Source organism: Chelon labrosus (genome assembly GCF_963514085.1).
Source record: "Chelon labrosus genome assembly, chromosome: 2".
NCBI lineage: Eukaryota > Metazoa > Chordata > Actinopteri > Mugiliformes > Mugilidae > Chelon > Chelon labrosus.
This window is the reverse complement of record NC_140338.1, coordinates 15,691,238-15,704,047: the sequence shown is the minus strand read 5'-3', so window position 1 is coordinate 15,704,047 and position 12,810 is coordinate 15,691,238. Positions and strand designations below refer to the sequence as shown.

At 41.7% G+C, this 12,810-nt stretch overlaps 1 protein-coding gene across 6 annotated transcripts in view; it reads right to left on the bottom strand.

Annotated features, from left to right (window-relative positions):
- Positions 1-11,804, bottom strand: part of lrba (LPS-responsive vesicle trafficking, beach and anchor containing) — a 182,029-nt gene extending 170,225 nt beyond the window's left edge. For all 6 annotated transcript variants that reach the window (XM_084565451.1, XM_084565454.1, XM_084565452.1 and 3 more), the window contains exon 1: positions 10,734-11,804. In XM_084565451.1, coding sequence (XP_084421577.1) covers positions 10,734-10,922 — 189 coding nt within the window. In that variant the 5' untranslated portion in view covers positions 10,923-11,804. The remainder of the gene's footprint in view (positions 1-10,733) is intronic.
- Between the last annotated feature and the right edge of the window lie 1,006 nt (positions 11,805-12,810).

The following is a 12,810-nucleotide window of genomic DNA, read 5'->3' as shown; positions in this document are numbered from 1 at the left end:
CCCAATGAGAAGACAAAATAAAATCTAAATCCAAAAATCAACAATACAAAAGTTGATGTCTTTAGTGAAACACAGCTGAATGAATAATTAGCAACTAACCATGACTTAATAAAGTTATGAATATGGACAATCGTGGTTCATTAATCCATCTGCTCAAAACACAGCAGCAAATCGGAAATCAGCTATGACAACCCTCTCTAGACCGTCCTCTTCCTGCAATATTCTGGTTAGTGGAGTCCATTTATCCATAACTCACCTAGTCTGGCTATGTCATATGAAGGCTCTAGCTTGATGCTGTGTTGGTGCTATGCAGAACTTTAAAAACGCACATCTACGAGTTCCAGAAATCTGCCGGCACTTGGTTGCAATGTCAAAAATATGGAAGATCAGCAACGTGGCAACTCTTGATTGTGTTAGTTCTTTTGCTTTGCCTCTTTGTAAGACACTGAACAAAGAAATTCTTTATACTGGAGTGAACCCAGAAGTTTTGGCGCTTCTCATGCTGGACTCGTGCTTGATCCATTACCGGTTTAAGCCAACCTTTCCTTGGGAAAGTACAGTACTGCTTTAACTTGGCTTCAGATCTCCTGTTGAATGTAAAAATGTGATCAACGTCTAGGTGGGCCTACCATAAAGACCTACTATGGGAGAAAGTACATCTCTTGTGACACTCGCATTGAAAAACTATTATTGCCATACAATGCAATTTCACTGGAAATCAAAGCACAATATTTTGGACCAGGCTATAAAGAGAGTGTGCCATTTGGCGTATCTCCAATTCAATCCCATACGGACCTCCAAAAAGCATGCATCTTTGAGCTATCTATCAAAGTTTTTATTTACTACTAATTCAACTGCCCTAAGCAAAGAATAAACCACTCAGTAATACTACATAATGCTAGGGATGAAAAGACATATTTGTATTTTGGAATGACCTCACTTGTTGTTGTTTTCACTTGAGTAATCTTCACTAAAGGGACTAAGGTGAGGCAGCCTCATGCTTTCATTGTAGTACTTCTTTTACAAAGGAGCAGCATTTCATATCATGATTTAATATTCACACCCTTCCTCAGCATCTCGCCTGACTTGGCCATGAGGCATCGGCATTAGCATATCATTACACCCCCCTCTGTGAAAAGAAGACAGCGGGCCAGGAGGTTAATACTGCTTCCTGTTTAGCCAGAAGCTGTGCTATAGTGTTCCAACATGTCAATTTACCCACCATGCCAGCATCCAAGGTGGAAAGTAGTGTGTTAATCACTAGGCATGGCGAATTTAACAAGCTAGCGCATTTTCTTTTGCTGATTATCCAAGCAGAGCGCATCTCATATCCGGTGAATGTACAACGTCTTTATTTCACACTGAATTTCGTGGTCAAGCTCAAAGTTGAAGTGAAACACATGGTGAACCCAGTTGTAGAGCTGCACATGCCAGTGGCTACAAACCAAAAAAAGCAGAAGTAACTCACAATAAAATGCTTTTTGTACTGAAACATTGAGCACAAATTGTAGGTCTGGATGACCCATGGACAACATGCCTACAATCCACATCTGGACAATAAATATCTGTCATTGTCAGTTTGCAAAGAGAGGCTGGTCAGGTGATGGAATGGGATCTTTACTCGAGGTCCACACACTAGCTTATTCTGGAGCTTTGTTAATGGTATATTTACACCCAGGTCAGTTATGTGGATTGAAACATACCAGCACTATGGTGACAAGTGAAAGCAGAACGTATGTCACACTCTAATGTCTAAAAGGAGCACAAATACTTTAAGGTCATTTTCATACCTGGTAAAAGAAGTCACTCCTGGATTCTCTCTTTGATTTGAAGTTAGGCTCAGCATGTTTGCTCTGGATCTGGCGTTGTTACCTCGTCAGGACCCCAGAAAAAGGAGCATCAATCCATCCAAACATGGATCCATACATTTTAACTTAACTCTAACATTAATCTTGGTAAATTCAACCAACCTACTTTGCTCCGATCTGGTGCTATCAAGATAGTTTTGCATTAGTGTCCCTCTAGTGTGTTAATGTACATTCAATAAATAAAAGACAGGGAGTGTAAGTGCCCTTGTGGCTGACTCGGGGTCACAGTTTGATTATCAGCATGTTGGTTCCCGGCTTCCTCCAACAGAACCAATAGCATTCAGACAAAGTGTCTTTGTTTCTTCAATAAACAAAGCAACAATGAAAAGAGAGATGAGGGCCATGTAGTCAACTACACTATGACCCTGTTTCTTAACAGGCGGATGCAGAGAAATGGTTGTGAGTAATTAATCATTCCCAAAACACTCAGCCTAAAAGCATATTTAAAATAAATAGAAATGTGTAACTAACAGAGAATGGTATTGGTGAAGGACACCTGGCACCAAAGAACTAAAACAAAAGCTAGAAAAGGAGGCGATAAGCAAAAATTGTTATCCTCTTGAAAATGTATTCAAGCCACACATTCGCTCATTGTACACCAATTAACCTATAAATAAGTTGACAAAATTCAAGCAAATTAATAATTACAAGTGTGATCACTGGGCTGAAACGTGCATAAACAATGCAACTAATTGATTATTCTGTGTTGTGCATCACAATTCTGTGGCAGCCAGCAGAGAATAACCTCAAACCTTAAACAGCTGAGCTGTCCATACATCTTGCTACTAACAGGGGGAAAAGACAAAAAAAAATAAAAAAATCGTGAGGTAGCGAAGCATTAAATTGCCATATGGAGGAAGTTTTCATAATCACTCTGTCTAAAGAAAGATGTGAAAACAAACAGGCACCAGCAGCAGTCACACAGTCATCACATAAATTAGAATAAATACCATCACATAGCAGCAAAGCCCCAAAATAATGGATCTCAAGCTTCCTAATACAAATATCTATAGACATGTGTTATGAAAAGCATTAGTCTCTTCTTATCTGACACATAACTCATTCAAACATAGTTAAATCCTGAGGCCATCTGCCTGTTTGTCAACACACAGCAGACAATGAGACATGATGGGTGCATTATCTGACCTGCTCAAGGGCTAAACACTCATTCACATGCACCCTAGTATTCCACTATCATTCAGAATATGACAATATTCTGAATTGGATATGGTCAGCAAATTTGTTTCGGATATACCAAACTTAACCTTTTCCTGAGTGTAGCAATGGGATATGTCAATATTGGTCAGGTTTTGGAAACCTTTTTGCCTCCAGCGCCTGGGGTTTTACAGCAGTCTGCTAGCGTCATGTCTGAGCGTTGGGCATAAACCAAGTAACCAACAGTTTGGAAGGCAGCAGCACAGAGGCATGCTCAAGTAAAAGAGGCCACATTTTAAGCACTATGAAAGGCTTGGATAGTAACAGGATTTTGGATAGCCATAAATATGGCCAAACTTTTCCCCGGAGGGTTCTTGAGGGAATGAAAGAGGGTGTCTGTGTTCACAAGGTATGACACATTCTCCACTGGGGGAAATCTTTCAAAGATATCGTGTGTGAAATATTCATTTGTATCAACCGTGTAAACAGCTTAGTAGGAACACTGTCTTTTATGGAATAAGAAGAGCAAAATCTTGCTCGTGTGACACACTACAGTGTGTACTAGAAAACGGAGATCCCAGTGGTGGCCATTTGGAATCAGTTTCACCTAAAGCTAAAGCTAGCTTGTCAAACCTGTGTGTTTACCCCCAAGATGCTCACGGTGTTGATGTTACTACTCAAAACGATGTTCTTGCCAAAACCAGTGTGAAGGCCTCAAAAAAGAGCTCCTTTAGATAGGGAAATGAAAAGGTCATTTAAGGACACACCGAGCACAGAACCTAAAACGAATCATGCGCTATAAACAGACTCGGGTCATGCATGTTTAGACAACCGCCTTGAAGTGCTTCAAACTGCTTGCAGATACCGCGGAGAAAGAAGAAAAAGGTGTGACCGTGGAATTGGGCTGATGCGACGGATAACGGAGGGAAGCAGATAGGATTTCATTCATGTGTCAGATTAGAGGGCTCTTTGTTACTGCCAGAGAGGGCACAGCACGCCTGGAGAGAGGACAAGGATCGCCCTCTCTCTCCTGGCACTTTTGTTAGACCGTGTGCAACTGAAGGGGGTGTTTGTGTGTTTGTTGCAATTCTGTTTGCATCACGCACACAGGCAGGGAATTCAACGGAGCTGCTTGTCATAGTGCGATTATAGATTTATTTAAAAAGGAAAAAGTATGCTTTTTAAGGATCAGCCTTGCCTTATACCTTGAGGCTTATCTAACTACATCCATCCTTCGTGTTTATTTAGTGAGAACAAAAACAGCCTACATCTGCCGATAGCAAAGATAAAACTGTAATCAATTTCACGATTTTAAACCCTGATACATTACAAATTCCACAGCACAACTACTTTTCTTTTTATTCCCTGCAGCAGTGAGTAAGAAAGGTACCAGGTAGACTATTTAAAGAATCACAGGGTGGATGCAGTTTTGAACAATTAATTCCACTTATGACAGCCTATCTCAAAGGAGGATCCTCCGTGTCAACATCAGTGGAAGATAAAGTGGGCAACAACGCAACGTATCAAACAGATACCGCACACACAGGAGGCACAAAGACAAAGGATGACATCCTAAAATAATACCGAGCAAACTGAATAAAACTGATTCGCCTCTTTGACGCAAATAGAAACAGAGAACGCCTGAAATTTAGAACAAAACAAATGCGAGTCCACTTTTTCTCCAGTTCGCCTCACACAAAAGAAACCAGATACAATGCATGAAATATTCAAAGGCTTGAAACAGGAGACGTTTAAGCTATAGGTAAAGCCGAATATAGATTTAATAAACCGTATTTTGTAGGTAAATTAAGTACAACGTAGGTAGGCTTCAGGGACATTAAAGGAGGGAAATTTTCCAAATAACAAGGTGAAATGTCAGGCTGCAGATTGCTGTGATCACTCAATTTTCTACTAATGTCATCTCATCGGTCATCTGTTGTGGGTACAGCACATCCACAAAGTCTTGGTAAATATACGTACACATTCGCACAATACAGTCTACTCAATAATTATTATTGGCAATAAAAGTGCTCCAGCAAAATCCATGTGTTTTGGGACAGGATAAGCAGGTAATGAGCATAATATTTACTAAACAAAGGTGTCCAGAGCGATCATTGCTGGGGCAAATGGGGTTGAACACGCAAGGATGGATTTGAAGAGTCGCTACTGTCACTCGAGAACGTTAAGCACGGTTTATTCCTCTGCGGGACATAGAAGGCGTAACCAACGTACGTAGCCTACACCAGTGCGAGCCATTTATACATGTGCTCACGAGTCTGGCTCAGTCTGTAACAACGACATCCAAGCGCTAGTCGGTGCTGTGTCTTTTTTGCCAGGCGGGTTCATTTTCGTTTCTACTTCCCGCTTCACTTACGACAATGCCGACTGAAACTTTTGCAGAAATTTCACCGAAGATGAGTCATATAAATGTTTGCATCTCCGAACCTCCTCAGTTAACCTTTCCTCCATGCGTTCCATCTTTATTGATCCAAAACAATCAATTCAAAATTTGCCAAGATTGAGAAGCAGCCGAAAATACGCTACTACCAAGCGGACCAATCACAGCTCTCAGATCGCCATAGTTACATTTCTGGGGAGGTGCACGTCAGGCTACGGCGTTAGGGTCTACGTAGAGTCTGGGCTGTAGCCGTAGCTACGACGTCATATTGACGTAAATGCATAAACCGCGCATTACTTAGTGGGTTTACCGTTTGCTATTTGAACATTAACCAGTGGCCACCAGAGGCAGGGCTGACCAATCAGAAAAACGTGGGCTTGTAGGGAGGGAGGGGGAGGGAGGAGGAGGGCTAAAAGAAACAGAAGCTAAGTCTGCATAAAGGGACATTATCCAGAGTTTGAGTATGAGCATAATAGTTCTCCACAATACATATGAAGAATACAGAAAAACAGAAATGGAACAATTATTGAGAAAGTTATTTCAGGCATGGAAAGGAAAGTGAACTTTCCTATTAAGTCTTTAGTTCTCTAGTTTTCCATTTAGTCCTTTAATATAACTGAATGTCTGAATGTTTGGTTTGTGAGACCCTAGGGGCATGGATTGAATTTTTACAAAATATAAACTTCTCATTGAGGTTGAATTGTAGCCGTTCTGCGTTACTGACCTTCGGTATCTGGTTTCCCTGTACCATAAACAAAGATTACTTTAAAGTAATACTCCAGACTTGCAAAGATAATAAACACAAACACTTGAACGATCAAAACCATACGTGCACGCAGCTTTGGGTTGCACAGCTGTCCACAAAGCCGGCAAACCAACCCCATGACCTTGCATTCAGACACCAACCTTCTCCCGTGTCACCTCACAGAGGAACTATGAGTGCGGCTCAGGTCAGCGCTTCATCAGAGAGCACGACAATACTCAGATCTAGAAGATTCTGCGCCACATTGTGTGTAGCTACGTATAATAATTCTTTCCCTTATATCATCACTACATATTACTGCTTTAATATGCTTCTTTGATAAATGCTTATTATTCCCTTTGAGATGTCCTGAAGCAGAATAATTATCTTTGAAGAGGCAACACCATTACTGCAAATTTGAAAATCTCTCCTCATCTATTCATTTCCTATGTAGGAATACACCGATCTGCCACAACATTAAAACCACTGACAGGAGAAGTGAATAACATTGACCATCTTGTGACAATACAATGTTCTGCTGGGAAACTTTTGGACCTGGCATTCATGTGGATGTTACTTAGACATGAACCAACCACCTAGACCAGACCAGACACCCCCACCCCACAGCAATGACTCCTCAAAAAATGTGAAAACCTGGCCTCCAAATTCACTAGATCCCAAACTGATCAAGCATCTGTGGAATGATCCAACCCATTCTCCAATGAGTCTGAACGATCTTGGAGGCACAACAGAGACCTACACAACACTGGGAAAGCGGTCACAACGTTATCCCTGATCAGTGTATGTCTGTGCGCAAGCGTTAAATCAACAGTGTTCTCTTGGCACAAACGTGTACTTTCAATATCGTCTGCAAAACCTGCTCCAGTGTCGAGCAGTCAGTAGACAGTTACATGAGTCAGTATTGTCATTAGATGCGACCGAGATGAGAACTGCCACCCTGAAACGCAGCTCCGTGCAGCTTTCAGCGTGTTGTTTCAGTTAGCCGGACCAAAAAAAAAAAAAAAAAGACAACACAACGGCGTCTACTTCCTGTAAAGCTGTGGGGTAGCCACAGCACACAAACTGACTACATGCTACCTGGCTTAACAGAACTGAGTAAACTAGTAACTGCTGACAAAAGTCAAACATTACCCAAGCCTGAGAGACCCTGATTTTTTTTTCTCGAGTGTTGGCACAGAGCTAACACAGCAGTGACCATTGGACTTAACATTTGACGTGAAGCCAATGGTTTGACTAGGTTGCTAGATAGTGGTCTGTTCACTTGTCTTAATCTGTTTTTGTGATCTTGTGGACAGCAAGCTCAGATTTTTTAATTTTTTTTGTCCTGAACCAGTATGGTTTGGGGTTTATTGAACCACAACTGAAAGAATGACAAGACTGGTCGAGAGTGAAATACGACACCAGTTCTCAAAAGTATTTGCTGCAGCCCTTTCACATTATTATTATTAGTCATTTGACTCTTTTCTATTTAAAAAGATAAAAAAGTAATTTAGCGGTTATAAAACCTTTTTTCTAACCACATCTATGAAGTCACACCCTAGGAGCGTGTAGAATATAATTTTATGCTGCCAATAATTACAGCTTCTGAACAGGTATACAGCTATACTCAGGTTGGAGAATACACACACGTGGGGAAAGAAAAGGTCAAATAACATGGAACATAAAACACTTGTGGGTTGTTATAATGGGCGTGTAGGGGATTTAATCATAAACAACTAATCCGGTTAAAGCTCAAATCTACCTGCGTTGTTTCCACAGCAAAGAAATGTCTAAAGGGAGGTTGGGTGTGACGCCTTTTTAATTCAGCCGCTGGAAAAACATAAATATAGCTGGACTTGATTTTTAAGAAAGAATAAAAGAAATCTGAAATTAGTATTTTCTAGTGCATTAGCAGAGCTTTAAAAAGACCTTCAGCCAAAACAGGCACAGTCCGATGAGCCATGACAAGGCAGCAAAATATGAAAAGTCTGACTAGATACCGTGTTTATGACACTCCAGCACTCAAACATATTACCATTTAATGAAAAATAAACCTGATACCAGATTAAATATTAACCATTTTTATTATAAAGGAGGAAGCCTGAGAGGAATTTGACCCCTCGTCTTCTAATTTAAGCAACTTTACTTTCACTTTTATCTAACTGAGGTGCACTGTAGTTGACCTATATTTAGACAGTTGAACAAGTGTGGTCTGAGCCACAGCTCCTTTTGACTATACATGAGATATACTCTTCTACCCTCTTTTGCAAATTCATGACTCCAGGCAAAAACAAAGTCAGCACAGTTTTCCTTCTAGATAACTGAATCCTGAACCTTATATCGCCAGCCCACGAGTCACAAGTCGTCACAACCGCTGCTGTGATGACTAGTGACACCAAGAAATAATCATCCTCGGGAAACCAAGCTGAATTTAACCAAATGAAGCGTGGGACTCTGGCAGCAAGACGGCTGCATAACCGATGCCGCTAAAAAGAAGACTCTGGCCTCTGTAGTACATCAAGATATCAGCAAATGGGAGGGTGAGCAGAGGGTGTGGAGGATATAATGTGTGGTAATCGCAAAGAAATGCATAGCACCATCTCTCAAAGCCCTAAAATGCAGCTGACCACATAAATATGGCTAAATATGGAGTCCCAAGGCGCCAGCAGAGCTGCATCAGATATTTCTGTCAACACTCTGATTGTATGACAGTCTCCACAGGTCATATTTGAGCAAAAATGACTTGTCCACTTTAAAGAAAGCACGGTCTATCTAGGTACTGGCAGCCAGTCTTTGGAAAACAGTACTTCCTTGTGATATCGCTTTCACATTTTTGGCTTCACAAGTCTGAAGTCCTCACTTACAATCACATATCTCTGTCTCTAATAATAATGGTAGCCGACACGCAGCACTGCTTTGCAGACAATGACGCTAAAATGAGAAAGTGACATTTGTCAAACAATAACTCCACTTTAGGAGAAACATCACTTAAACAAACATGAGGTTCAAAATTCCTATCGAAAGTCACCGTCACTGTAGCACGTTTATTTTTCAATAAAAATAAAAAGTATTTGCAGGTTTTACCAGAGACAGCGTACTTACATTTCCTTTATCTTTATCATGTGGCTTCTGCCGCTGGCTCGCTGATTTACAAAACAAGAGGCAGGTCCCTGAATTCTACTTCATTTCAATTCTATATCACTAAATATTGGACCCATTTTTTACAAGCTGCACATATTCCAAACATTTAAGCACTAAAATTAAAAAATAAAAATAATCAAGAGTAGCTTGACTTTGTACAAGACCAAAGCAACCATTTAGGAGACAGCTAGTGTATGGCATTTCATTCCCCTAGCAAAAGATTGTAATCGGTGTCCGGGCATCTTTGGTTCCAGATTATCAGATGAGATAGGTTGGTGAAAAAAAAAAAAAAAAAACTTAGTTAAGTTCATTTTTTTGCAACAATAAAAAACAAATATTTGTGTTTGTGATGATGATTATGTAGATTTGTAGCTGTGGCTAAATTATACTAAAGGACTTTCAACCTCTCTCCTAGCTTTTTTAATTTTAACCAGCAGTATAATTGGCCTGCAGGTTGTATGGGGAATAGCTTTGTGTTCAGAGGAGCTACAGCTTCATGACACATGAGGAGAAGCGTCCAAACTACAATCCCTCCAGTGTGTGGGGGGCTGGTGTTGGAGCTAACTTCCACGACTACAGGCCATGGGAGACGGGCCTCCATTTCTAAAGGACTCCATTGTTTTGCCACAGTGACAAAGCAGTTTTGCAGGTTCCACCTTCACCTCTCCTCGCGCTCTCTTCCTCCCACATCACTACCGAAAACTCCAGCTGAGCAAGATCTCCCCCTCTTCCTGCTAAATTTCCTTGTTGCCCGTAAAGTTTCATTCATTCCCAGAAGCTGCTGAAAAGTCGCTTTATGGACTCCGGCAGCCAGAGTGGCTATCAGCGCTGCAGGTGGACAAAGCTGGCTAAGGATTTTATGGTGGCCAACAGGTAACACACACACAAACAGATAAGGCTGCCTCCTGGGACTGACCTGGATGTGTCACCAAACGCACTGACTGATCTGCTGCTGCAGCTTTTCTGCTGTGATGATTCTGACATCGGTCGTGTCAGACTCGGTTATAAACTGAGGGACACAGTTTATTTGATCTAACTCTGATAATTACATGTGATGTCTGCGATCTATAAAAACATGCAAAATAAAACATCTAAAGTGGTGAAGTTTAAGCTTAAACAAAGACAACAAAGTAGTTTCTGCACGTTTTCCCTTGACAGTGTGGCACAATGCAACAATATGAAATGGGTAACCGGAAAGAGGTCATTTAGCTTTGACTCATTACTCGTTCCAGTGTGGGATGTTCGCCGTTAAGCGAGTATCGATACAACTGCTGCTAAAGTATCTAATTATTTAAAGTGGTGCAGGATCATCAACGCCTTGTTATGCAAATGTGGATGATGTCAGACTTTTCCAATCGTTTAGATAGCTCAGTACTACAGCGTGACAGTGCCGTCTAGGGCCTATTCTGAGCTCCTTTAATCAGCTTACCAAGTTGAACACCGTCTCCACAATGTCTCGGTTGGAAACTTCCCCAACTTCCACCAGGCCAGCAAGCACGGCGAATTTCATCCGTATCCCCCTGATAGGCACTCCGGGGTTGAGCGCCATGGCGCCCGATCTCCCGTCCTTCCCATCACCTGGCTGCTGCGCGGCGCCCGCCGCCTCCTCGCTAGCCATTGCTAAGAAAGGAGGACAGGTGGCGTTCACAGGTAAGGCACCTGTTCACCTCCAATGGTGACAGCGAAGCCGACGTCGGAGGAGAAAGAGGGCTCTATCTCCCCTTCAGCTGAGTTGTTGACAGTCTACAGGCACATAAGCGAAGGTTTTCCCTCCCCATCCAAGATTGTTGAGCGAATGAGCCTCGAAAGTGGGCAACAATAAAAGCGCTGGCAGAATTTGCTGGCCGCTGACAGTGCGAGGCTGGAAATGTCACTGAACTACTCCTCTCCTCTGCCCCTGCTCCGTAACTTGACTCCAGACGGATGGATTAATGCTGTTAAAAAAAAAAAATCCGCGAAGAAGAACAGTGCTGCAGGTAACAGGAGGTGAAGCGGAGTTCGCCCTTTACCTGCTTTCTCCTCCTCCGCTCGGGCGAATGGCACACGAGGATACAGTGACTTTAATGTCTCCGTACAGCCGTGGAAGTTGCTATTGTCACTGAGTGCAGACACTTGACAGGTAGCGCGCTTGGCAGAAGCGAAAAACTCACAAACTGGAGGGGAGCAAGTCCGTCAGCAGCCCCGGAGGAAGTCGACGAAGGACGGAGGTCCGCTCGGTGCTCCCCGGGAAACTCCGCAGACTTGGTTAAATGACAACGTTGACCCAGCTGCGCTGCATTTGCTTCCTGATCTACCCCGGTAGCTTCAGCTCGTCACCGCCATGACAGTACAGCCCTTGAGTGTGGGACGCATGCGCAGTAGGGAGCTGGGTCTATTCAGCTCGGTGGCAGGTGTGCTGCTCAGGTGGCTTTCTAGCACGACACACAGGGATTCAGAGAGAATCAACAACTTCGTCCGTGTAAACTCAGTTAGTTAACCGTGGTTAACCCGAGGGGCAAAACTGTAGCTGCTAGGAACCAGTTTTGTCAAAGTGCCCTCCAAGTATAATACACAAAAAACTGGATTTAAGCCTATAGACTCATTAACATAGTCTACACCAGGGTTGCAAATATATATATTTATATAATGCAGTCCAGCACACCAACACTACACGTGCTGATAATAAAAAATTAACCATCGTAATCACCCATCTCATAATGTCAACAAAAAAAGAGCCCTAAAATATTCAAATCAGAAGAAGAAGCTGTACAGCAGCTAGACTGCACAGTGATTTGATGGGAAGGTTTTATTTAGGGAAATGCAAACGTAAAACTAAAATAATAAAAGGCAGGGCCATAATGATGCAGGTCCCAGTTAGTTTTGTGTTTTTGTGCTGCAAATTTGAATTTTATATTACCAAAAGCAACTCAAACATGCAAAAGCAGGGCCTGTTCGGGTGCCTGGACACAGAGGCAGCACACTTTTTCCATTTAATCCAACCTCGACTGTGACTAATGTTCCATCATCCTGATAGGGATATAAACGTAGAGATGGAAAGCAGCATGCACTCACTCAAATGGGTTGTTCTAAGTAAAATACAGAGGCCAATCCTCCAGTATTTACATTTAATGCTACTTTACATAAACACTCCACTTAATTTAAGAGAATATTGTTAATTTTTTAATCCACTGCAACACACCGCAGCTGAAGAACAGCAGAAGTAAACTTTAGATATGCAAAGCTATTTTAAAATTATGCAGATTATTACATTATGTCTAAGTATCTACTATTTACATAGAGAAATAAAAGGGAACATGTACATTAAACGTAACAACAAAGTTCCCTAAAACAAACATTTAACAAATAAGTGAAAGAAAAAAATGATAATCCCTCCATTCAAACTAAGTTTTGAATGTAGGACTTCTCCTTGTAATTTTATATTAATCATTGCATGGTACTATTACTCTGTAATGTTATGTAATTGACCTAAATACAGTACTTCTGCAATTGTTGTACAAACGACACAA